General features: G+C 52.8%; 1 protein-coding gene across 4 annotated transcripts in view; it reads left to right on the top strand.

Moving 5' to 3' along the window:
- The first annotated feature begins 206 nt into the window (after window positions 1-206).
- Window positions 207-26,168, top strand: part of TRAF3IP1 (TRAF3 interacting protein 1) — a 75,256-nt gene continuing 49,294 nt past the window's right edge. For 2 of the 4 annotated variants that reach the window (XM_064286443.1, XM_064286445.1), the window contains exons 1-7: window positions 207-329; window positions 5,234-5,302; window positions 5,972-6,133; window positions 9,668-9,802; window positions 9,910-10,344; window positions 12,950-13,021; window positions 14,036-14,111. In XM_064286443.1, the coding sequence (XP_064142513.1) occupies window positions 207-329; window positions 5,234-5,302; window positions 5,972-6,133; window positions 9,668-9,802; window positions 9,910-10,344; window positions 12,950-13,021; window positions 14,036-14,111 (1,072 nt within the window). Of the gene's footprint in view, window positions 330-5,233; window positions 5,303-5,971; window positions 6,134-9,667; window positions 9,803-9,909; window positions 10,345-12,949; window positions 13,022-14,035; window positions 14,112-20,137; window positions 20,234-25,131; window positions 25,234-26,168 lie in introns of all 4 variants that reach the window. The other 2 variants (XM_064286446.1, XM_064286444.1) reach the window with 2 other exon arrangements.

The following is a 26,168-nucleotide window of genomic DNA, read 5'->3' as shown; positions in this document are numbered from 1 at the left end:
GCGACGCGCACGCGCAGTGGCGGCCGCCGTGCACTGTGGGACGGAAGCCGGGCGGCGCGGCGAGGCGGGCCGGGAGCGGGGCCGGGAGCGGGGCCGGGAGCGGGGCCGGGAGCGGGGCCTGGGCCGGGAGCGCGGCCGGGGCGGCGGGCCGGGGCCGGGGGCCGGGAGCGGGGCTCGGGCCGGGCGGGCCTCGCGCGGGCGCCGCCATGAACGCGGCGGTGGTGAGGCGGACGCAGGACGCGCTGGGCAAGGTGATCCGGAGGCCGCCGCTGACGGAGAAGCTGCTGAGCAAGCCCCCGTTCCGCTACCTGCACGACATCATCACGGAGGTGGGCGCCGGGTCGGGGTCGGGGTCGGGGTGCGGATCCGGGTAGGGGTCGGGGTGCGGGGTGCGGGGCAGGGCCGGGGTGCGGACCGGGGTCGGGGTGCGGATCCGGGGTCGGGGGGCTGGGGTGGGGGGTGCGGGTCGGGGTCGGGGTGCGGACCGGGGTGGGGGGTGCGGGCCGGGGTCAGCGTGCTGGCCGGGGTCGGGGTGCAGGCCGGGGTCGGGGTGCAGGCCGGGGTCGGGGTGCAGGCCGGGGTCAGCGTGCTGGCCGGGATCGGGTGCGGACTGGGAGCCGGGGGGCTGGGGTGGGGGTGCGGGTCGGAGTCGATGCCGGGGCGCGGCCAGGGGTCGGGTCGGGCCTCGGGTGCGGACCGGAGTGCAGTTTGCGGCCGGGGATCGGCGCCTGGGCTGGGGGTCGAGGTCAGGGCGAGTGGTTGGGGTTGGAGTCAGGGCCGAGGTTGCGGGCTGGAGGTGCGAGTCGGGGCTCGGCCCGGGGCTGGGTGGCAGCGGGCGCCTGGCGTTGCTCTGCGGGGCTCCTGCCCGCGGAGACCGGCCTTTGGCCTGGCCTGCAGCGGGGGGCGGCCACTGGGCCTAAGCTGTTGTTAGCCTTCTGCGAGAGTTGCTGCCCTCGCCCCTGCTCTCCTCTTACCCATCCTCCCGGCCCCTTGGGGAGCACTCTGCTTTCCTGCCTACCGGTGTCTAGTTAGGGCTGGTCCTCCACGCTTGTCTCGGTGATTCCCCTCCCCTGCTCGGGAGGGGCCTGCTGCCTTCCTCCTGCGGTCCTGCAAGGCCTTGCACGTGGAAAGTGCTCAGTAAACCTTGAGAAAATGGAGTTCTTTTTCTAGGTGCCTGTCGACAGTGCAAGGCAAAGCAGTCACCACATTTTGCAAGCTTAGTAAATACCTGCTGGTGAATTTATTGGAGGTGGTCGTAGGGAGGCCTGAAAGGAAAAACTAGTGGAGGAATTTACTGCTTGGTGATAAGTCTGCTTTAAGTAGATACTGGCTGGCTGTGTACCTTTTCGTGCTGTGGTTGTCATCATGGTTAGTTGCCGTGAAGTTGGCTCCGACTCGTGGCAACCTCGTGTACAACACAATAGAATGTTGCCTGGTCCTGTGCCATCTTCGTGACCGATGGTATGTATGTCCAAGTCCACTGTTGAGTATTTTAAGTGCCTTCCAGCTCAGGGGGCTCATCTTCCAGCATTGTATCAGACAATATTTTGTTGTGATCTACAGGATTTTCTTTGTCTAATTTCGGACGTAGGTGGCCAGGCCTTTCTTCCTAGTCTTAGTCTGGAGGTTCTGCTGAAACCTGTCCACCGTGGGTGACCCTGCTAGTATTTAAAACACTGGTGGCATAGCTTCCAGCATCATAGCAATGCACAAGCCACTGCAGTACAACAAACTGACAGGTGGGGGGTGGTTTTCCCCTCTTGATTGTCAGTTCCTGAACCACGGAGACTGGAACTTCTCTGTTGGCATATCCTGGGTGAGCTGCCATGAGTAAGGTACAGTACACAGAGGCTGTGCAGCAAACATTGGCTCGTTGAATGGAATTGGTCAAGGCTCCTAGTAACCCTTGGGGGAGGGTGTATGTGGGGGCTGGCAGCGCCTGTTTCCAGGGTGGACTTGTGGGCAGACATTGGACGAGGGTGTGCTCCTTGGGAATCAGGAGTCAGGTTGTACTTGGGGGCTTTTAGCCCTCATCCCCGGGCCTGTTGGTCCTCTCGCTTTTCTTCTCCCTCACTCCCACTGCTTGGTCACCTTACTCTTCCCCAGACTTTGCATTGCCATCTCGCCTTTGCTGATCACGTGTGCCTCCCAGGAGTGCCTCATTTAAAAACCCTACAGTGCCTAAAACCTCTCTCAGATCCTAACCAACCCCAAGTGCTGCCTGCATTGGTCTCCTCCTCTGCTCAGCTGGTTCTTCTCTCCCAGCCTGTCCTGCACTTTGCGTTGAGAGTTGGGTGGGAGCATGCTGTGTCCTGGTTGCCCTGTGTCGCCCTCAGCCGAGGGGCAGCAAGTAGGGGTGAGCCAGGTGTGAGCCGGCAGCACGGACAATACTGCGGGTGCCTCTGGTCTACCCTTTCATCCTCCGTGTTGGTCTGTCTCCCCAACAAAAATGTAGCCCCGAAGAAGGGCGGCAGAGGGCCTGTCAGGGCTGCCACGTGCTCAGTACACTGCGGGTTCCTGAACCTCTCTGGTGTGACTGGAGCATCCTAATGGGAAACGAGAGCAGAAGAATTCTGAGAAGAATTGACTGGTTGGCGAGGTGGACACGTTGTGTGGAAGAAGCAAGGTGTTCTGAATCAGGACTGACTGGTCTGCTTTGTCTTCTATGTGCTCGGTAGAGTAGAGGGTCAGCGAAAAAGAGGAAGACCCTCGATGAGATGGCTTGACACAGCGGCTGCAACAGTGGGCTCAAGCATAACAATTGTGATCATGGCACAGGACCAGGCAGTGTTTTGTTCTGTGGTACATAGGTTGCTATGAGTTGGAACTGTCTTGACGGCACCTAACAACCACAACAACGAGGTGGGGACGAGTGTTTGCACTCCACTGCTAACCTAAAGGTTAGCAGTTTGAACCCACCTAGCAATACCATGGAAGAAAGGCCTGGCGATCTGCTTCCATTGAGATTACAGCCAAGAAAATCCTATGGAGCACAGTTCTACTCTGTCACCATGAGTCAGAACTGACCCGATGGCAACGGTTTTTTTTTTTTTTTTTTTTTTAAGTATCTAAAACGATTTCTCTACCTGGGTAAAAATATATATGCTAATTGCTACCTCCTTGATAATGATGTTAGAATTACTGACATTGGAAAAGCGTTTTCAGGTGATAGGTGAGGAGCTTCCTATGAAAATTCTTTACTGTCTCTGAATATTGTATTCAAATCGCTATGTTAGTATTTTAGCTACAGCTGAACTCCGCCTCTTCCGTAAAGCTAAACACGATTTTTTAAATTGTGCTTTAAGTGAAAATTGACAAATCAAGTCAGCCTCTCATACAAAAACTTGCTGTGTATTCCTGGTTGCTCTCCCCCTAATGAGTCAGCACACTCTTCCTCTCCACTCTGTATTCCCTGTGTCCATTCAGCCAGCTTCTGTCCCCCTCTGCCTTCTCATCTCCCCTCCAGACAGGAGCTGCCCATGTAGACTCATGTGTCTACTCGAGCCAAGAAACTCACTCCTTACCATTATCATTTTCTATCTTATAGTCCAGTCCATTCCCTGTCTGATGAGTTGGCTTTGGGAATGGTTCCGGTCTTGGGCTAACAGACAGTCTGGGGACCATGACCTCTGGGGGTCCTTCCAGTCTCAGTCAGACCATTAAGTCTGGTCTTTTTGCAAGAATTTGAGGTCTGCATCCCATTGCTCTCCTGCTCCATTAGGGGTTCTCTGTTGTGTTCCCTGTCAGGGTAGTCATTGGTTGTAGCCGGGCACCATCTAGTTCTTCTGGTCGCTAAGCACGATCTTGTGATACACTTATGTCATAGCTTACAATCACAGCTCACAGTTTTAGTGCCAGCAAACTGGGAACACCTCAGCAGAGGCAAAATGAAAAAGTTCCCAGAGCATAAATGCAGGGTACTCTCAGCATTCCACCTGTCTTCTCAAAAATGGTAGCACAACTCTGAAGTAATTTGGTGTGGAATGAAAAATTCTAGCTTGATAGGAAACTTGACGCGAATTATTTGTGGCCTTGATCCTGGAGATGGAGCCCAGCTTTAGAGTGCGACGGTCACTTTATTTATTTTTAACGTGTCACAGTAATAAAACAAGCAGCAGAAATGAGGGAAACCCCCAGTGAGATGGATTGACCTGATAGCCAAAACGATGGATTCAGATGCACCGTGAAGGTGGCACAGGACTGGACAGCGTTTTGTTTTATCATACCTAGGGTCTCGGAGTTGGAGTCAACTTGATAGCAGCTAACAACAGTAATAAACACACTTTGTATGTGATTCAGGATACACGTGTGTGCGTACTTATCCTCACTGTATTTGATGTAGTCTCATATTTTCTATAGTTTCATTTTTTAAAAGAAAATGCTTGTTGCTGCCCATTAGTGGATGTTACGGTAACAGCCATGTTTTGAAGAAATGGTCTGAGAGAAGCCAGGGCCTGTGTGGGTACCAGCCTGAAAGCTGGCCTCAGGATGACCGGGAGGTACAGGCTCACTGAGGGGGTGCAGGGAAGAGAACAGAAGCCATATGGAGTGGGGCGCCCCGTCCTGAGATATGAGGGACACGGGTGCTGATGGTGAAAACACAGACTGAGAAGTCCCTTTTCTTTCCAGAATCCCTTCTCTGCACTGCCCCTGAATGGCCCTTGTGAAATGCCTTGCTGGTTGGGCCCTTCCCTGCTTTAGAACCTTCCAGAGCTCCTTGTGGTCTTTAGACGAAGTTCATATCCCTCTTCCATTGAAGGCTGTTCAGGTCAGGCCCTGTGTGTCTCCGGCTCAGGCTCTCACTGACTGGGACTTCTTTTGGTCTGTCTTGGCCCTGGGCCTTGCAGGGACACTTTCGGTTGTCTGGTACATGCTTCCAGAATACCTCCCCCCCCCCCGCCCACCTGCAACTACCTGGCTCCTGTAAGCCTTCTGGTCTCAGTTTAGATATGGGCACCGTGACAGATTAGGTCCTGCCCCTGGGTGCCTCCGTAGCACGCTGCACGTTCCCCATCAGAGCACGTGTCTGTCTGTGTGTCCCATGGTGAGGACCAGGTTGGGTCCTCCCTGGCATGCTGCCCTCACCTAGTACCTGCTCAGGTACTTGTTGGGTAAGTGATTGAGTTCCAGTGCAGGTAGATTCGGAAAGCCCCTGACCACAGGGTTCAGTGGACGAGGCAGGTGAAGAGGCGTCCGTGGGGTGTGTACGATGGACTCTCCTTGTCTTTTGAAGGTGATTCGAATGACTGGTTTCATGAAGGGCCTCTACACAGACGCTGAGATGAAGTCTGACAATGTCAAGGTGAGTTCGAGCAGGGCCTCTTTCCCCACCCTCGCCTGAATGGACGGGGCTGCCTTTGCAGGCTGTGTATGGTCCTCGCCTGAATGGACGGGGCTACTTTTCCAGGCTGTGTATGGTCCTCGCCTGAATGGACGGGGCCGCCTTTGCAGGCCGTGTATGGTCCTCGCCTGAATGGACGGGGCTACTTTTCCAGGCTGTGTATGGTCCTCGCCTGAATGGACGGGGCCGCCTTTGCAGGCTGTGTATGGTCCTCGCCTGAATGGACGGGGCCGCCTTTGCAGGCCGTGTATGGTCCTCGCCTGAATGGACGGGGCTACTTTTCCAGGCTGTGTATGGTCCTCACCTGTGGTCCTCACCTGTATGGTAGCAGGTAGCATTTGCGTGCTGCTGCAGTAGGTGCTTGGAGCACAACGTTACATGCCATGGTAATTTTATTCTCTGAGACGTGAAATTAGTATATCAGAGGTTCATGCTGCCAAATCAACTAAGTTAAAAGCTTTCATGAATTATTTTTGTCTGTTAATTGAGTCAGTATTTGTGAGTTTGGCACACATTTAAAATAACATTTTATGTAAACAGCAACTATGTTATACCTGTTGCATGTGTTGAAGATAATGCCAATGCTTTTTGAGGTATTTTAATCTTGACGTTTAAATGGAAATACTTCAGGATAAAGATGCGAAAATCAGCTTCCTTCAGAAGGCCATAGACGTGGTGGTGATGGTGTCAGGAGAGCCGCTGTCTGCAAAGCCCGCGCGCATCGTGGCGGGTCACGAGCCTGAGCGGACGAACGAGCTGCTGCAGACGATAGGGAGATGCTGTCTCAGCAAGGTACTGGGGCGCTGAACCCCCAGTGCTGGGGAGCAGGGAGGAGGGCTGAGTGCCCAACAAGGTACGGGGCTGCTGAACCCCCAGTGCTGGGGAGCAGGGAGGAGGGCTGAGTGCCCAGCAAGGTACTGGGGCCCCGAACCCCCAGTGCTGGGGAGCAGGAAGGACGGCTGAGTGCCCAGCAAGGTACCAGAGCCCTGAACCCCCAGTGCTGGGGAGCAGGGAGGAGGGCTGAGTGCCCAGCAAGGTACTGGGGCCCTGAACCCCCAGTGCTGGGAGCAGGGAGGAGGGCTGAGTGCCCAGCAAGGTACTGGGGCCCTGAACCCCCAGTGCTGGGGAACAGGGAGGAGGGCTGAGTGCCCAGCAAGGTACAGGGGCGCTGAACCCCCAGTGCTGGGGAGCAGGGAGGAGGGCTGAGTGCCCAGCAAGGTACAGGGGTGCTGAACCCCCAGTGCTGGGGAGCAGGGAGGAGGGCTGAGTGCCCAGCAAGGTACTGGGGCCCTGAACCTCCAGTGCTGGGGAGCAGGAAGGGGGGCCGAGTAACTGAAATGCGGTGGGGAGCATTTAAGGAGACAGTGTTTGGTCATGTCTGTTGGACACTGCACTTTGAATTTGGTCCTGGGGGTAGTTGTGCTTGGCTTTGAATCTGGTCCTGGGGGTAGGTGTGCTGTGCTTTGAATCTGGTCCCAGGTGTAGGTGTGCTGTGCTTTGAATCTGGTCCTGGGGGTTAAGTGTGCTGTAGTTTGAATCTGGTCCTGGGGGTAGGCGTGCTGTGCTTTGAATCTGGTCCCTGAGGGTAGGTGTGCTGTGCTTTGAATCTGGTCCTGGGGTAGGTGTGCTGTGCTTTGAATCTGGTCCCGGGGTAGGTGTGCTGTGCTTTGAATGTGGTCCCAGGGTAGGTGTGCTGTGCTTTGAATCTGGTCCCAGGTGTAGGTGTGCTGTGCTTTGAATCTGGTCCTGGGGGTTAAGTGTGCTGTAGTTTGAATCTGGTCCTGGGGGTAGGCGTGCTGTGCTTTGAATCTGGTCCCTGAGGGTAGGTGTGCTGTGCTTTGAATCTGGTCCCGGGGTAGGTGTGCTGTGCTTTGAATCTGGTCCCGGGGTAGGTGTGCTGTGCTTTGAATGTGGTCCCGGGGTAGGCGTGCTGTGCTTTGAATCTGGTCCCGGGGTAGGTGTGCTGTGCTTTGAATCTGGTACCGGGGTGGGTGTGCTGTACTTTGAATCTGGTCCCAGGGGTAGGTGTGCTGTGCTTTGAACCTGGTCCCGGGAGTAGGTGTGCTGTGCTTTGAATCTGGTCCGGGGGTACATGTGCTGTGCTTTGAATCTGGTCCCGGGGGTGGGTGTGCTGTGCTTTGAACCTGGTCCCGGGGGTAGGTGTGCTGTGCTTTGAACCTGGTCCCGGGGTAGGTGTGCTGTGCTTTGAATCTGGTCCCGGGGTAGGTGTGCTGTACTTTGAATCTGGTCCGGGGGTAGATGTGCTGTGCTTTGAATCTGGTCCCGGGGGTGGGTGTGCTGTGCTTTGAACCTGGTCCCGGGGGTAGGTGTGCTGTGCTTTGAACCTGGTCCCGGGGTAGGTGTGCTGTGCTTTGAATCTGGTCCCGGGGTAGGTGTGCTGTGCTTTGAATCTGGTCCTGGGGTAGGTGTGCTGTGCTTTGAATCTGGTCCCGGGGTAGGTGCGCTGTACTTTGGATCTGGGTGTTGGAACTGCAGAAGTGATGTAAAGCAATGTAGAGTGATACAAATGAGGGTCCGTCACACATAGTGCAGATAGGCTATAAATATGAAACAGGGAGCTTCCCAGGAACGTTGCTCCAGGCAAGTGGCTGTAGGCTGCATGCCCAGGCTCCCATCCTCTGTTTCCTTCCCCCACACAGGCCTCCTCGAGGACAAATGACTTTTTCCAGTCAGGGCCAGGTGGCCGCAGGAGCTTGTGGGATGTCCCTGTTCTCTCCTGCCCTCCCATCCTCTGTGGTCTGCTTCCCTCTGTTGCTCCCTCCCTCTCCTGCCTCCGTCCTCTGTCACCTGATTGTTGTTTGAAGAGTGATCTTGACCTCAGAGAAACACTGTTTCAGCTGGATGGCACCGGGCTTGCTGTATCCCAAGCTCCTCGCCCAGGCTTGCAGTCGCCGTTGCTGGGCAGGCCTGCCTGGAGAGGTGCAGCCGGGCCTTGCTTGTCTGATTGCTGGAGGAGGTCACTCCCAGACCTGCCCTCTGTGGGAGCCAAGTTGCCCCACTGGGGAACAGAGCCAGACTATTATCAAGAGTACTGTTAACCCAGCACTTGGTCTACCTGAGAGGTAGGTTGACCAGGGCCAACCTGGGATATTACCAAATGGGAAGAGGTGGGCTTCCGCCTGCAGGACGGTGGGGTATAGGGGTGGGAGTGGTGTCAGGCCATCTCCTTGGAGACCTCCAAAGAGCACTGCCGTGTCCAGTCGCAGCTCTTGACCTAGAGACATGGAAGCTGGTTTTGCAGTCTGCTGGCCTCTGTGCCCAGCCTCCCTGTCCTCCACAGACTTGTGTTCGCAGCAGCCTTATGTCTCTTCTGCAGCCTTACGTTCCCCCACAGCCCCGTGTTCCCCCGCAGCCCCGTGTTCCCCCACAGCCTTATGTTCCCTGCAGCCTTTTGTTTCTCTCACAGCCGTAAGCTGCTCATCTTCCTATAAAGGAGATCTGACTGGTATCTTTCCTGCTGACCGCTTGCTGGGTTCCTGTTCCTCGGGCACAGCTGGCTCCTGGGGGCTCCTCAGGCCTCTGACTTGCTGTCACTCCCTTCCGTCCCAGTTCTTTTCTCTCTCCTCACCTGTACACCTAAAGTCGCCATACACCGCAAGTCTTCTGGACTGGCCCCTCCCCCTCGCTGTGTGCGACCGGCTCGGTGCCCCCTCGCTCCCTCCCTTGCTCTCCCTTCGCTCCTTTCATGGTCTCTCCCCCAGCTGGCCTAGGTGCGATCCTGTCCCCAGTGTACACTGATGCTTGATTGTTGCGTTTGCCTGTCTCCTCGGACACAGTGTCCTTGCCCAGTGTGTGGTGCCTTGTGTGTGGTGGACACTCAGTGTATTCTTGTGGAATGAGCAAGTGCCTGACAACAGTGAGGTCCCTGACGGGAGGCCCTCAGAGGCCTGGTGACCTCCAGGGCCCTGGAGGATGAGGTGCTGCATTCGACGGGCTGGACTCAGATTACTCGCAGCCCCTTGGGTGCTCAGGTCTGGGATTCCGTTGGAGTGTGCAGTACTTTGAGAGTTGTGTGCATCAGTGTTACTGCCCTTCAAAGTTCGGGTGCAATGGAATCGTGGTTCAGTTAGCGGGGGTGGAGTCTACTATTAGTGACCCTTGGGGTTCTGGAAGGTGACAATTACTGGGAGATGCAGTTCTTTGTCCGATAATACAATTTTCTTTTAATATTTTGCCCTTTGAACATCAGTGGTAGACCAAGGCGAGTGTGCTGAGGTCTCTTTGGATGTCAGCATTCCTGTTTGTTCCATCTGCTGGCCTCCCTCTCACCCTGCATTTTGTTTCTAATTTATACCCTGACAAAAGCTCTCCAGTGATGATGCGGTGAAGAGAGTTCTGGCTGGAGAGAAGGGCGACAGGAAAGGAAGGCCGTCAAAGTCCCAAGACCTGGGCAGTAAGAATGCTAAAGAAGAGGAACCCAGGGTCCCTAAGAACAAAGAGGTGAGCCTTAACCTTCTCATCCTTGAGGATGGAATGACTTGTTTTCCTGTAGTTCAGGTGAAAAGATTTATCAGTGATGTTGCTATTTGATTTTTCTTTTCCTTTAGGATAGAAGAAACTCTGAAATAAAAGAGAGAAGTCCAAGCAAAGATCAAAAACCGAAAGAAGAGTTGAAAGAAGAAAGCAAACCCAGAGAGAAGGAAAAGGAGAAAACCAAGGAGAATGACAGCGACAGGCACAAGGATCTCGAGAGAGACAAGTACCGAGAAGAACGAGAGAAGAAGAGCAGGGCCAAGCAAGAGAGGGAGAGAGACAAGGACCGGGGCAACAAAGACCGGGACAGGGAGGCGGACCGTGAGAAGGAGAGGGAGCGGAAGAGCGAGGGAGGACGGGAGAAGGAGAGGTTGAAAGAGCGAGACAAGGAGCGAGAGCGAGACAAGGGCAGAGAGCGAGACAGGGACAAACGGAGAGCGAAGAACGGGGAGCACTCCAGGGACCCCGACAGAGAGAAGAGCAGAGAGCATGAGAAGCTGGAGAAAAAGGTAAAGTCTTCTCTGGAGAACATCTGCCCTTAACTTGGGAAGTGTTTGCGTTGCTTCAGTAATGGGATTTTTGTCTTCAGTGTAATGGGTGGTGCAGACAGTGAAGCGCTTGACTACTAACCGAAAGGTTGGTGGTTTGAGTCCACCCAGAGTTGCCTCAGAAGACGGACCTGGCGATCTGCTTCCAAAAGGTCACAGCCTCGAAAACCCTGTGGAGCACAGTTCTCTGACACACATGGGTCGCCACGCGTCCGAGTTGACTCAAGGGCAGCTGGCGGGTTGTTTTTTTTTTGGTATTGTGATCAGGAAACTCGTTTTCTTTCACGCCCGTTCGAAATGATGACAATCTTGAATTCCCAGTAGAAAACCAACTAGATACCAGTTTCTTGCCAGGCGTTTATTTCCCCCCGTGTGTGCTACGTTTGGGCGCTTTTCTGAAGGCTCTGGGGCAGCCGGGGCCTCAGCACTGCAAGCAGGGCTTGGCAGGGAGATGTCTCCCTTGCAGGTGTGTCTCCTCTGGAGCCTGGAAATCACTGATTTTATTAGGATTAGGGTACATCTAGGTCTCTTAGGCATTAGCAGATAAGCACAATAAGACCTCAGTTTACCGGAATTCCTGTTTAATTAAATTTGCAAGTAAATTTTAGACTGGCAAGAAAATCCTTTTCGTTTTAAGCAATTGTTTTGACACGTGCAGGTTACCGTTAGACTAATTATATGTAGTACAGGGTGGAATCTGCCCCTACTGTTAGATGTGGTACGGGGCAGGATCTGGCCCTGACTGTTACACGCGGTACAGGGTGGAATCTGCCCCTACTGTTAGATGTGGTGCGGGGCAGGATCTAACCCTGACTGTTACACGCGGTACAGGGTGGAATCTGCCCCTACTGTTAGATGTGGTACGGGGCAGGATCTGGCCCTGACTGTTATTCGTGGTACGGGGCAGGATCTGGCCCTGACTGTTATACGTGGTACGGGGCAGGATCTCTCCCAGATGGTGTTCCAGGTGTCCCTTTTTGTAGGGACATCACGTAACTGTCCAGTGGTCTGTAGCTGCTGGAAAGGGGGAACTGAGGTCTGGAAAGGCTTAAGACCTACAGACCTGCCAGGGTGACCTGGCGGGGCATGAGGGCAAGGCCATAAGGACTGCTCTGTCTCCTGGCCCACTGGACAGCCTGCTGCTTGTATAGAGGAGGGCGTGTCTCTGCACTGACCCTGGGATAAGGTCTATGGGCATGTCTTTTCTGTGAAAGTCACTGTCAGCCTGTTCAGGATCTCTGTATCACAGCGTGAAAAGGGTGCCTGTCCAGAAAGGCTTTGTTGGGGTTTTGTTAGCAATTGATTTTGTGTTCCACTGGAACCTGGGGGCTTTACTATTTAAAATCTCTTTTTCTCCCATGAACTTCCGAGAGTCTAATGCCCTGTGACATGTGTCATGTAAAGCATGTGTCCCCCATCTTTTGCCTCTTCAGAGGTCCCAGCAGAGACTCAGAGCCTTGGTAATGCAGTGGTTAAGAGTTCAGCCGCTAACCAAAAGGTCAGCAGTTTGAATCTACCAGCCGCTCTTGGAAACCCTATGGGGCAGTTCTGCTCTGTCCTGTAGGGTCTCTATGAGCCGGAATTGACTCAACAGCAGCGGATTTTGGTCGGTCGTTGGGCCCCTTTCCTTCAAGTGGGAAAAGCCGAGTGCAGTGAGTGTGAAGGGAGGAGCTGGGTGTAGTGCCCGACGGAGCGACCTGTAGTTACTGCTGATGCAACCTGAGCCCTTCCTAATTAGGTGACAGGACATCTAACTGCTGAAATATTGAAAAGGCACTCTTTGCTTTCCAGTCTCCACGGAGGAAAATCTCACAGCGATTGTATGTCTGTTTTACTCCTTGTATTGAGACGTGTCTCAGAGAATTGATGGAAGGCAATGGACGTGGTACAATTCTCACGTAACTCCTGTCCTCAGAGGGCGCTCCTGGCTTTCAGTCTGAAGTCTTTGCTTAAAAAGGGCCACTCCATTTTAAAGTTGCTTTCCTATCGGAAGTCACGCGCAGGAACCATTTTTCCACGAGTGTTGGTGTTTCTGTTGTCCACGCGGTCCTTCATTTCCACACTCCCTGTGTCTCCCCCGGGTGTGTCCCCTTAGTTGGCCTGACTGGGATTCAGCACGTCCAGGAGACCGTGCCTTCATATGGCTCCCTGAGAGCCACCTGTCTCGACGTCCTTGTCCCTTTGTGGAGAGGGCATCTCCCTGCCACTTGCTTGGGTTCTTTGGGAATCCAAGGAGCAGTAACACAGCAGCAAGTCACATCTGTAGTGGTGATGTGGTGTTCTTTTTTTTTTTTTTAATTGTGAAAATACACATATCAAAACATTACTCGTTCAGCCATTTCTACACTTATGATTCAGTGACATCGATGACATTTTTCGTGTTGTACAACCATTGCCGCCTCCCGTTGCAGATTATTCCACCACGATCTGATGTTCTTTTGGGAGGTAGTGTCTTGCTGTTGGTCAGCGTTATACCAAATGTCGTGATATATTTTTAGATTTTACAGTATTTTAGGATGTTACAAATCTGAATATTCTACATGTTGAAGGTTTTTTCTTCTCACAGTCTACAGGCCCCGGAGAGGCATCTAAAAAGTCGTCAGATGGATCTTTTAAAGACTCGAAGGCTGAAATAGAGGTAAGCTTTCAAACTCAGTTCTGAGAGACCCAGACAGATAGCTGTGATGCGTGGTGCACGCTGTGCTGTCCGGGTCCTGCGAGGCAGACGAGGAGAGCGGGCAAGGTCTACGCACAGTAGATGCACGTTTGTTTTGTTGTGAAAGTAATGATTTAAACTGTTTACCACCCGGTAAGAAGGTGGATTGTGTAATCTCTGGCCTCCTGTGGTGGACTCCTGGATGGCTGGAGCCTTTATTTAACAAGCATGATGTTTGGTGCACAAAAGCTAGCGTGGTCACTTGGGTGGAGGGTGGTGGTGACGCCGAGGGGGAGTCTGAGCCAGGGCTGAGTCCCTGGGCAGATAAGGAAAGGGAGGGAGGGCCAGGTGGAGGGACTCCTCCACACTCTGCTGGGCCCAGGTCACGGCCTGTGTGGGGCTCCGCAAGGCGTGTCCCGTGGCTGGGGTACGGCTGAGGCCAGGCCAGCCAGCTCCCCGAAGGCCGTCCTGTAGAGGTTAGACTTCACCCGAGGCAGCTGCAGGGGAGGTGGCGAGGGGTGGCGTGGGGGCTGGGGCAGCCAGCTAGGAGACCACGTGGTCACTCGAGAGGTGGCGCTCTTGGGCCTGTGTCCTCGGAGGGCGGTGGGATAGGACCAGCTGAGTTCTCTGATTTGCTTATGTTAGTCACAGTGTGTAGTTTTCACTTTCACAGGTGCTCACAAACGCACCTTAGTGATGAAATCTGTAGCAGTAGAGGCCGAGTCCTCGTCGGCACATCTGGTGAGAGGGTGCTTCTCGGGTGTGGTCAGCAGATTGTACGGAACGTCGGGAGCATCAGGTGGAGGTCTTGGCCCCCGGCTCGTGCACACTCACAGGTCTTTGTGGTTGCGTTGAGTGCGCTCAGCCCGCTGAGCGTGTGGGTGCTGTGGTTGTGTTCCACGCCTGCTCTTCTCTTGCAGAGCTTGAATGAGCCCTCTGCGAATGGTGTTGCTGCACACACGTCAGCTAACTGTCTTCCCTTCTCTGTCCTTTCAGACCGAGATGTCCGCTCGAGCAGCCAGGTCGCTGACAACGAAAGTGTCAAAACGGCAACCCAGAAGCTCAGTGGAAGGTACCGCAGAAAGTACTGTGTGTTTAGCTGAGGACGCTGATACTGGTGTCTTTGTCATTGACTGCAGTGTCCGGTGGGAAAGGGCTCTGGTGATGGGAAAACAGGCGGGACAGGCCACGTGACGGTGATGAAGATGTGTGGCTCTGACACATGCCCTTATGCACACGTGCACATTCACACGTGTGTGTCCACAGGTCTGTCGTGGGCTGAACGGACAGACGATGTGAGGGTGGTGAAAACATGTGGCTCTGACACACGCACATGCGCACACTCACGCGCACACTCGCGCGCACTCGCGCGCATACTCGCGCGCACTCACGTGTGCCCGCAGGTCTGCCATGGGGGGACAGATGATGTGACGGTGACGAAGATGTGGCTCTGATGCACACACGTGCACACTTACACACGTGTGCGGACAGGTCTGCCGTAGGGTGGAATGAACAGCTGATATGACAATAGGGGTGAAGTGTGGCTCTGACACACACCTGTGCAAACACACATGCACACACTCAGGAGTGCACACAGGTCTGCCATGGGATGGAATGGACAGATGCTGTGAGGGTGATGAAAACGTGTGGCTCGACACACACTTGGCACACACACGTGCAGACTCACACATGTGCACACAGATCCTCCGTGGGATGGAATGGGCAGACGGTGTGAGGGTGGTGAAGACGTGTGGCTCTGACACGTGCCCATGCACACATGCACGCGCACACACACGTGTGCACACTCTGGGCACGTGGGGCAGAGCAGCACCTCTTTGATGGAGATCTGGGTTGGAGATAAGAGTCTCTTGGAAAGTGGGATCGAATTTGATTTTCCAGAAGTTTCTACGAGTCATTCATGTGTCATTGGCTCTTGTCTTCCAGCATTAGGAGGCTAAACTCAATCCTGACGTAGGGTGGATATAAAGAGCACGTACCCGCTGCTGTCGAGTTGATCCCCACTCACGTGACCCTATGGGACAGAGTAGAACTGCCCCATAGGGTTTCCATAAAAAAAAAAAAAACGGCCAATAAATAGGAAAAGACTCATGCAGATGCGGGGAAGCTGGAGGCCAGTAGGGTTGGGGGCTTACGTTTTTTGTTGAAGGTTAAAGTTAATTTGAATGAGCAGCAGCAGTTTCTGAAAAATCATCCTTTTCCCAAATTGTATATAAGTTAAAGAAATGTAGCGAGAATGTAAAAGTTGGAACTTTTCATTTAGAAATTAAACTTAGATGGTAAGCTTCACTTTTTCACATGCGGAGTAATGCTTTAGTGAACATCTTTGTGCTGGAAGCTTTTTGTGAAGGTTTGGATGCTGTCTGTGGGATCAGCTCCTGCACGTGAAATTACTGCCAAAAGGGGCGTGGGTATTTTGAGGTCTTCCTCAGCTGCGGTGTACCACCTGCTGTGCCCTGTAACCCCACCTTCGCCTGCATGTTTAAAGCTCTGCCGGTTTTGAAGGATGAGAACCAGAAAGTATTCTCTGTCTTTTTAATTACTAGTGAGGTTGGACGTACGTCCACGTCTGATGTTTTTATTTGCTTCTCCAACTTGTCTGTCCTGCCGTTTGCTCACTTCCTTCTTGTGTCTGTCGGGGACCTCAGGGCTCATCTTGATTTGCCAGAGCTCCTTGTACGCCCAGGACATGTGCCAGTTTTTAAAAATAAATGTTTGTTCCCTGTATTTTTCTCAATGTATTTCAATTAATTAATTATGTTTGGCTGGATTTTTGACTTGCCTGAGTATTTGAATTTTATGTGCTTGATGCGGCCAGTCTTTTTTTTTTTTTTTTTAATTTGTCCAGAAATTTGATAGATGAGGGTTTGTTTTTTATCATGCATTTTTTAATGTTAAAGCTTTTTAGATATCTCTTATTTTAATTTATGGTGTAAGGCCAGGCTCCAGTTTTATTTTTTCAGAAAAACGCACCGTGTTTTGAGGGTCCCTTACTGACTGATTGTACCCCTCCCCCTGAGCTGTGACACCTTATAAGGCTTTTGTTTTCTGGAGTCTTTATTTATTTATTTTTTCTTCAGTCTGCTGCCTTCTGTTTTACCATGACTTTTTTATCATTGTTGTTTTCAAAAAGTTTTAAGCTATTTTATTCTTGCAGATAAGAATAAGTCAAAGAATGAGTCATGAGTCAAAGAATCCCTTCCCCCGCAATACAAACAACCAGAATAACTTACCAGCATTCAACGGGACTTGTGTTAAGCTCGTGCTTTCATTGTGTGGGGAAGATGGACACCTGGAATTTCAAGTTAGGAAAGATCTCTCCTCTCCCTGAGAAGCTCTGTACACTTGAGTGTGTGTGTGTATGTGTGTCTGTGTTCATCAAAGTGATTCTTGAGAGTTCGTTGAGTTTTTAGCATTTTTAGGGGGGAGGTATCCTTTCCCCCTCCTTTTGTGATGCTTACTGTTGGTATGTAGATGCCTTACTGATTTTTGTAGCTGTATCTCAAGTCTAGCCTCGTGGCTGAATCTCAGTGCAGTAGGTGTTTCCATGATGCCTTTGGGTTCTCTAGGCAGGCATTGGTACCATCTGCTTTTCTGGAAACTCAGGATGTTTACAGCCGTGATTACTGGTGAGAAGCTGCTGCAGGGTGCTTTCTGCGAAGTGTCTGAGAGATTTTATGACGAGGGTTTTGCAAGCTTTATGGCATTAAGCTTCATGGAGCTGTCAGCACTGAGCTGGGCTTCTTCTCTTCCCTAACTGCTTTTGGGGGCACTGCCCTCCCCGAGGGGCCTCACTCAGCAAACACTGGTGACTGGTGTACCTCGTGACGTTCTGCCTTGCTTAAATGGTAGGCATTTGGCCAATGCCAGCTCCTAGAAGGTGCCCAGGACACAGGACCTCTGTGCTCTCTAGGGCATAGCCTTGCACTTTGCACAGCGTGTGAGGGCACCACGTCTGTTAGGCACGTTTAGGGTTTCGAAGCTACTGGAGAATCCCTATGGAGCCACAGAAACACCCTGCATGAGAACATGGCCACTTGCGCTGCAGCTTCAGTAATAGCACATCACAGGACAGATCATCTGAGCTGGCGAGTGCATTTGAAATGTCACTCGTTTGGTAAGTGTGCAGCCTCAGAAATTGATTTTAATCTGTTTTTATCGTACAATGTCGTGTCAGGAAGAAGGAGCTCTAGAGCTGGTGAGCATAGTCTTTCCCCTGAGAAGGACTGCAGCTCTTCCTGTGGTAAAGCTAAGGAGCGTGCCGTGAGACAGCTCGCTAAGACCGGGTCGGCCACGGCACAGGCTGGGAGTGCGTGTTTGACAGGTGAAACCTTTAGGTGTCTGATCCTTTGCTTCTGTGTGACCGTTGAACAGGTTGAGCTCACCGGGGCAATGCGGCAAGGATGAGGCCCTGAGCTCAGGGCTGTGCAGTGGGCCCTGTGGACACAGCAGGGCCCTCCTGTCAGGCTAGGGCTGCCCTGAAATTGCCCTGACCCCCACTGCAGCTGCTTGGGCTGGCCTCACGGCTGGTCAGTGTGGTGCGGTGTCACTGGAGAGTGTAATCCAGAGGGGGAGACGGGCAGTGAAGGAAAGGCAGGGTGTATGGTGTTCCCAGTGATGAGTCTCTGCAAGGAAAACGTAGCAGAGAGAGTGGAGGAGGGGAGGCTTTCAGGTCTCCGAGGAGGGGCCATCTGGACAGATAGCTGAAGGGGTGTGGGAGGACATGCAGATCACAGGAGCAGGCAGAGGCCCTGAGCCGGGACAGGTGAGGCTGGGACAGGTGAGGCTGGGACAGGGGGAGGTGACAGGAGGAAAGCTGCACTAGTAGGCAGGACCCAGGCGGTGCTGGGACATGGGCCTTGTAGGCAGGACCCAGGTGACGTTGGGCCACGTGGGCATTGTAGGCAGGACCCACGTGACGTTGGGCCACGTGGGCATTGTAGGCAGGATCCAGGAGATGCTGGGATGTGGGCCTTGTAGGCAGGACCCGGGCAGTGCTGGCATGTGGGCCTTGTAGGCAGGACCCAGGCAATGCTGTGGTACATGGGACTTGTAGGCAGGACCCAGGCGATGTCCGGCCACTTGGGCCTTGAAGGCAGGACCCAGGTGATGTCATGGTACGTGGGCTTGCAGGCAGGACCCGGGCGGCGCTGGGACGTGGGTCTTGTAGGCAGGACCTGGGCAGTGTTGGGACGTGGGTCTTGTAGGCAGGACCCGGGTGGTGCTGGGACCTGGGCGTTGTAGACAGGACCCAGGCGATGTCGTGGTATATGGGCCTTGTAGGCACGATCCAGGTGATGCTGGGCCACGTGGGCTTTGGGTCTAAAGTAAGTGAGAACAGAGCCCTTGGAGGGTTTTTGGCAGAGTAGAGACATGACTTGACGTCTGTTTAAAAGCACCACATTGGCTGCTGTGTGGAGAGTAGGTTATATGGAGCAGGAGTGGAGGTGGAGCAGGCAGGAGGTTGCATGGGGTCCAGGGGAGAGACTGATGGCTGGGACCACAACATCACTGGGAGAACACAGGGTCCAGGGGAGAGACCGATGGCTTGGGCCAGAGTGTCACTGGGAGAACACGGGGTCCAGGGGAGAGACCGGTGGCTTGGGCCAGAGTGTCACTGGGAGAACACGGGGTCCAGGGGAGAGACCAATGGCTTGGGCCAGAGCGTCACTGGGAGAACATGGGGTCCAGGGGAGAGACCGATGGCTTGGACCAGAGTATCACCGGAAGAACACAGGGTTCCGGGGGAGAGACCGATGGCTTGGACCAGAGCGTCACTGGGAGAACACGGGGTCCGGGGGAGAGACCGATGGCTTGGACCAGAGCGTCACTGGGAGAAGACGGGGTCCGGGGGAGAGACCGATGGCTTGGGCCAGAGCGTCACTGGGAGAACTCAGGGTCCGGGGGAGAGACTGATGGCTTGGACCAGAGCGTCACTGGGAGAACATGGGGTCCGGGGGAGGGCGATGGCTTGGACCAGAGCGTCACTGGGAGATCACGGGGTCCGGGGGAGAGACCGATGGCTTGGACCAGAGCGTCACTGGGAGAAGACGGGGTCCGGGGGAGAGACCGATGGCTTGGGCCAGAGCGTCAATGGGAGAACACGGGGTCCGGGGGAGAGACCGATGGCTTGGACCAGAGCGTCACTGGGAGAACTCAGGGTCCGGGGGAGAGACTGATGGCTTGGACCAGAGCGTCACTGGGAGAACATGGGGTCCGGGGGAGGGCGATGGCTTGGACCAGAGCGTCACTGGGAGATCACGGGGTCCGGGGGAGAGACCGATGGTTTGGACCAGAGCATCATTGGGAGAACACGGGGTCCGGGGGAGAGACTGATGGCTTGGACCAGAGCGTCACTGAGAGAACTCAGGGTCCGGGGGAGGGCGATGGCTTGGACCAGAGCGTCACTGGGAGAACACGGGGTCCGGGGCTATTTTGATGGCCGAGATGACATATAGGATGGTGACTGGACGTCAGTCATTAGAAAGGAGAACCAAAGATAAGGTCAGTTTAGGGGGGGTGCTGGGCACGCAGGTGGGGCCCTTCAATGAAATGGGGTGGCTTTGGGTGGAGCTGGTTGGCGGACTGGGTGGCCCTGTTGGGATTTGGTCATGGCTGCGTTAGGTCTGAGACCAGGCAGGAGGTGGTGGGTAGACAGTGAGAGTCAGGTGAACTGAAGGTGAAAACAGGCAAGGTAGGAGTCCTAGGCAGTGGTCTCTGCAGCACACAGGTGCCGTGACCTGGGGGAGAGCACGGGGAGGGGCAGGCTGGAGGAGGAGGTGGCAGAGCCAGCACAGGAGACATGCCAGTTGGAGAGGAACTGGGAGAGAAGGCATCCGCAGGGCCACCTGGGGAAAGTGGAGCCCGGAGGGAGGCAGGGAGGGGGTACCCGGAGGGAAGGAGGGGGGTGTCCATGGACTCTTCTATTAGAGTGAGTTACCTGGAGTCTGAGGACTGACCACTGAGCCTCATAGGACATCCTGTTGGTGACCTCGACCTAGAACCCTGTAAACCCTAACTAAAGCAACCAAACACAAAGCCAGTACATGTTTTAATGTGTTGTTAACTATTTCATGTCAGGAAGAAAGGAAGATAATATTTCAGCTAAAATTTTAGACTCCATAGTGTCTGGATTAAATAACGAACCAGATCAGGAAACAACAGCTTCAGAAATAGGTAAGAAAAATATCTTCTCTAGTCCAAATTCTCACCACTTTGATGTGAAGTGTTTAATTCCAGCGTAGCTATAACTTAGGTATTTTTATTCTAACCAGTCGAATGATCGTCTTACTTTTCACTATGTACTGAAGGCCAGAGATGACTCGATGCTCTATTCCCTGTGACATAATACAGAATAACTGCGCATGAAGTCAGCCTTACACGTGCCCTTTCTGCATGGCTGATTTATTTTTATGCCCAGCTCAGGATGCTGTCTTCATCTTGCTACTGGAATCTTACAAACTGATGTGGCTGGTTAGGTGGAGAATTGTTTTTTTTTTTTTTAATCTTCACCCTCTCCCAGTTTGTTATGTGAACAAAATATCCCACGATGAAGATCTGTGAGGTGCGTGCTTACAGCCCGTCGGGGAAGTTGTTCCCACGGCTTAATGTTAAGGCTGGCACACAATCGTCAGCCCTGCTGACAATAGGGAGTGATTAGACGTGTGCATTCGGAATTCCAAAAGGGATAACTCGTGGTTAAATATCAGTGACTGCCACCTTCTGTGACTTTGGGCCACATTCTTCAGAAACGTTAAAATTCTTGAGTAACATTTAGGGTAAAATATAGTGTGAATCTTGACTCTAGGGAAGGATAAAATAATTTCTAGGCTGAACTTACCTTCTAGCTATCTGAGCATTGTTTTCGTTTTTGTGATTTTAGCTAGAATAATGATAAGCATATTCCCTGTACAAGCGCTTTGCCCTGGAGAACTCACATTTCTAGGAGGTGTATATCCTCCTCCATTATCGGCACAGCCTCTTAGGTGATCTTTGTCTCTTTGTCCCAAGTGGGTCACCCCACACATGGTGTATCTAGGTCTTTGGCAGTCTGGGATGACTGAACAAACGGTGACTAAATGGGAGTGGAATGGCTCCTTACTGATGAAAACGCTTTTCACAAGGGGCATACATGCTGTTGCTAAACTGTGTCCTGGCTTTTATTTCTGCCGGAGTTTTTCTCAGCCGAGGGCTCCTGCCAGCGGGAAACGCCCAGGCGGTCCCTGTATCGCAGGACAGAGAGGTGGGTGGTGGTGCGAGAGGTGACTGCCGTCCACAGGGCAGCCGGGCAGCCGCGGTATACACAGGACCCTGCATCCGAGTCCAGGGGACGGCAGGAGCGCAGGACCTCCCCGCCTGGAGCTGGCGCATGGGTGGGTTCTCTGAGCTCACTTCCTCCTCTGTAAGGGGGTGTGTAGAGTCACCTGCCTTGAGGGGAGATGGGATGAGGCCCGTAACGTGGCCAGCGTGTAACATGGCCAGCGTGTAACATGGCCAGCGTGTAACATGGCCAGCGTGTAACATGGCCAGCGTGTCCGAGGCACACGAGGCACAGACCCTGCTTCACTTATTTTGTGTCACTTTAGTTGAAGAGGCGTCATGGGGGCAGGGGGCCATAGAGCACCCCAAAACAAATCCCTTCCTAATTTGGTGCAAATGGATTCAATGTAAACTGAAATAGTTACTTAGAAATATACTGAGCGCTTTATAGCTAGCATCTCTAAGTGTGGAGATCGCTGAGGTCGGCTGCTAAGAAGCGCACAAGACCGCAAAGTCCTGTTTCTCTGCTGAGCTCCTTTGCCAGAGATGAGAATGAGGCTGCCGCCCCCTGGTGGCCGTGAGCAGGGTCCCCCGCACTGCACGGTCCTCGTGTCGGGGGTGGTCGGAGTCCTCCTTCACTGCCACTGATGGCCCCCTGCACAAGTCCCTGTCATCACAGCCAGCCACTCACAGATGCAGCCTTCAACCAGCTGAAGGCTTTTACTGACGTCCGAGCATTTGAAATTGGGCTTTTCGGCAGCGGAAGTACCTCAGTCTCTCTCGCTGAATGTGATTTCCAGGTCCAGGGCCTTTGGGTCTGGTCAGTCAGCCTTTCATAACAGGTGCCTTCATTCTTAGGGTCAGAGGACAGTCGTGCCCACGAGTGCCGACTGGTCAGGCCCCAGGCCCTGTGCCTGCTGCCCGGGGCCCACCATCACCTGCTGTGCTTCACCAGGGCCCGCAGAAGAGGGCACCTGGCTTTGTGGTTGATGTTTTGCTTTTCTGGGGGCTTCAAGGGCTCAACAGGAATTTACACGTTCTTTCTCAAAAGGTGAACTGTTTCTCCTCTCACTGCGTGTTGCGACGCAGACTGCTCAACCTGCCTGTTCTCGTCGTAGTTGCAGGGCAGCCTCGGGTTTTCTGGCCTGTTAAGCCTTATGTGTATCTTGCTTGGATTCCCTCATTTTATTTCATTATTTCAACTTTTTAATTATGAAAAATACGGTAAAGTAGAAGGATTAGTATGATTAACACACAGACTCATCAGTTCTAACGTTTTACCATATTTGCTTCATCTGTGGCTGTAGATTTTTATAAACCATTTTAAAGTATGTGAAAGATGTCCTGACACGTTTCCCATAAATACATTAGCATGCAGCTCAAAAAAAAGAAAAAAAAAAGATATTTCCCTGCATAGCCACAAAACTAATGTCACTCCTAACAGAGCTGTAATTCCCCGAAGGCATCTAAGACCCCAGGTGGTATCCCAGTTGTCCCAGAGGTGTTTTTCATGTTTTTTTTCTTTTCCCCTGAGTGGTGATTTTTGTTGAGATAAGGTTGCTTGTCTTGTAGACTGTTGCGCCTTCTGTATTTTCTGATTGTTGACCTCTGCTCTGCTCCTCCCTCTGGTATTTTCTGTTAGGTCTGAAGGCTTGACGAGATGCGGGTGAGACGTCGCCCAGTGTGGGGGGTGTGGCACCCTTCTCGTTGTGTGTTGTGCCTGCCTGCCAGGCTGCCCGCTGGGTGAGACGAGGCCCTTGTTCTCAACACTAGTTATTCCATCACGTCCAGGACCTCGGTGTGGCTACAGTTTGCGCTGAGCACTGGCAGACTGGCATTCGGGTAGTGGTGTGTGGGCTGCCTGTCTGGTTGGTGAGGGCACGGGGCCTCCTGGCCAGCACAGTGCCCCTTCCTTCCTTCCTGCACGTTATCCTTTTAGTCTTCGGCCATCAGGTGGTCAGGAGCCTGCTCGGGGGAGCGTTCAGTGAATGGACGTGCAAGCCTTTGAGCCTGGGCCACCTAGACGCCAAGGCCCACAGCCTCACTCCTCAGTTGCCACGTGGTTCCAAGCCACACATTTCACTAATGTGTTGATTTTTTTTGCTGATTCGTAGTACATAGTTTTAATTTTGGGGGAAGAAAATTTTTTTCTATAGCATTGATTCTGACTCATAGCGACCCTGCAGGACAGAGTAGAACTGCCCCATAGAGTTTCCAAGGAGCAGCTGGTGAATTCGAAGTGCTGGCCTTTTGGTTAGCAGCTGTAGCTCTTAACCATTTCCTTTTTTGAAGCTGTTATTTGGCACACTGGTTAATCTGCCTCTATGATTAAGACTTGATTGTAGTATTATTTATCAGCATGTGTGGTCTGTCTGAGCTCTTTCTCCTGAAGGAATCTGGAGTTTAGGAAGGCTTACTTAAGGATTGCACTAGAGCTTTGGAAAGATAAAGTTGTGCAAAGTGTCCTTGGGATACAGAGACGAGACAGTGCATTTGTGGTTTCTTTACTGTGCTGGGGGCTTCGTACTCACCAATAGGAAATGCTGGACACTGCCAGATAAAGTCTTACAGAGCTTAAAATCATTGGGCTGTTTTCTTCTGACATTGATGGTCTACAACTGCCAAGCTTATATCTACCTTTGATTTGTTTTTATAAGATGTAGTAACATTTCATATTGATTTTTAGCTGCCCTCGATAAAATATTATAATTAACTGTTTGAATCAGACTGTTTAAGTCCGCATCATTCTTACAGTTTGAAACAAGTATCCTCAGAACATTTTATGTTGTCTGTTTTCTGTAGTTCTCTCACATACATAAAGCAGTTCCGTGCTAGTTAATGACAGAGTAATTCTGATATAAATGATTTCTTTGAATAGTTTTAAGAATTTGTAAAATTGTGTTTTAGGGAAGAGAACATGTTTTCAGTTTTATTTTTGTCTCTCGATTTTTTCCGGGGAGTGGTGGGTCCTTTAGTGAACAGGGTGGTCTGCCAGCTCTGGGTACTGCCAAGATTCAAAACCTGTTTCCCTAGCAGCATACCTCTTCCTCCATACTTTTTGCTTTTAAAAGAAAAAATATTTAATTTCTCAGGTTTTTTGATTTTTTTTCCACCAACTTTGGCTCATCAGTCAGTAACCAGTAGCTAAGTATTTGAGAATTTTCAGTATATCTAGGACGGTACCCAAGTCAAAACCAAACCCATTGCCATTGAGTTGATTCCAACTCATGGTGACCCTGTAGGCCACCCTACAGGGCTTCCAATTCTGTAATCTTTATGGGAGCAGACTGCCACATCTTTCTCTCGTGGAGCGGCTGAGGGGTTTGAACTGCTGATCTTTCCGTTAGCAGCCGAGCACTTAACCACTGTGCCACCAGGGCTCCTTCTAGCAGGTGCACTGTGTTAAAGCTGGTTTTCTTCTCCTGCTTTCCCAAAGCAGCCACCTGTTTGCAGCTCCTCACCTCCTGGGCCTGGCTGCAGTGGGCACTGGTGGAGACAGGTAGTGTCAGGCTGGCTCTAGAAATGAGAAGTGAAGGGACTGGTCTGCCTTTGCTGAGGGGTCCTAAGCCCTCACCCAGGCTGATGGACTGGGGTCAGCTCAGTCTAGGCCCCCTTTGCCTTTCTCTCAACCGCAGACCAGGGCAGGGGGAGGAAGTTCCTGAGGCATGGTCCCAGGAGGTGCCTTTGGCCAGTGCTTGGTAAACTTGCAGTGTGGGCAAACGTAGATGGTGCGTGTGCTGTGTGCTGGTAAAGCCGTTGACCCCGGCCCTCGTGTGCACAGACTTAACGACCAATCTTACGCTGTTTCATGTCAGGAACAAGAGAAGCTAATACTCGTTCAGCTAGCATTTCAGATGATAATTCAGCTAGTCTGTGGCGGGAGAATGCTGAGCCAGAGCCAGCAGCGAAACGGCAAGGTAAGAGGCCTGACCCCTTGCCCATGCCTCTTCCGGTGAGCGTGCCTCTGAGGAAAGCGGGGAGGTGTGCAGGGAGGTCTCAAGCCGCAGGTCTCACCTGGTCTCTGGCCCACGTAGAGTCCAGCCTCTTGCTGTCCTGCTAGGGGAGCCCTGACCATGGCAAGTGGAGCTCTCTTGGTCTTTTAAATGAGCTGGAACGGAACCAGGGGCACTGCTGTGTCACATTGGACTGGCTCGTGTGGGCCTCCTGCGGGGTTCTGCACTTAACTGCCTAAGCATCCCCCAGGTTCAGCAGTGCCCCCCAGAACTTCAAGGTCAAGGGGACTAGATCACTCCAAGTGTGATTTTTCCATCTGAATGTTCCTTCAGTGCCCAAAGTGGTACCACAGTAAGATCCTGGTTTTGGCCTATTTTTTTCTCCGTCTTTGATTTTAAGATCCTGGAGCTCCAAGCAGGCTTGGCGGGTGCCAGTGCCCCACATCACTGCCTGTGGTGTTCCAGGAACCTGGGTCTGTGTAGGTGTGGCCACTGGGCTGGGGACAGGTAGATGGCGGGGGTGTGGCCGGTGATGCTGTGAAGGGCTGGGGCCACGGGCTGGACTTTTGATGCACTCGGACAGAAAGCACATGCTGTGAGCCAGCTGTGTGTCAGCTATGTTCTGAGCTAAGGCAAAACGTGTGCTGGTGAGTGAGTTAGACGGCCACCAGCCTGCGAGGAAACAGTGCGTCCAGGGAACAAGGGGATCTGAAGCTGTCCAGGTGGGGGATGGTGTCTTTGGGGACCGGGCTGTGAGTGGCCTGGGAGGGTACTGGGAGGTTTCTGGCAGAAGGACCTGCATGAGCAGCTGAAGAATGGTGGACAGAGAGTTGGGGTGGATTTGTGCCCAGCCCTGGGCCACACTAGGGAGTCTAGTCTTTACTAAGAGCGGTGGGGCC

Source organism: Loxodonta africana, chromosome 6, assembly GCF_030014295.1.
Source record: "Loxodonta africana isolate mLoxAfr1 chromosome 6, mLoxAfr1.hap2, whole genome shotgun sequence".
Classification (NCBI taxonomy): Eukaryota; Metazoa; Chordata; class Mammalia; order Proboscidea; family Elephantidae; genus Loxodonta; species Loxodonta africana.
This window is presented reverse-complemented; position numbering and strand designations above follow the sequence as displayed.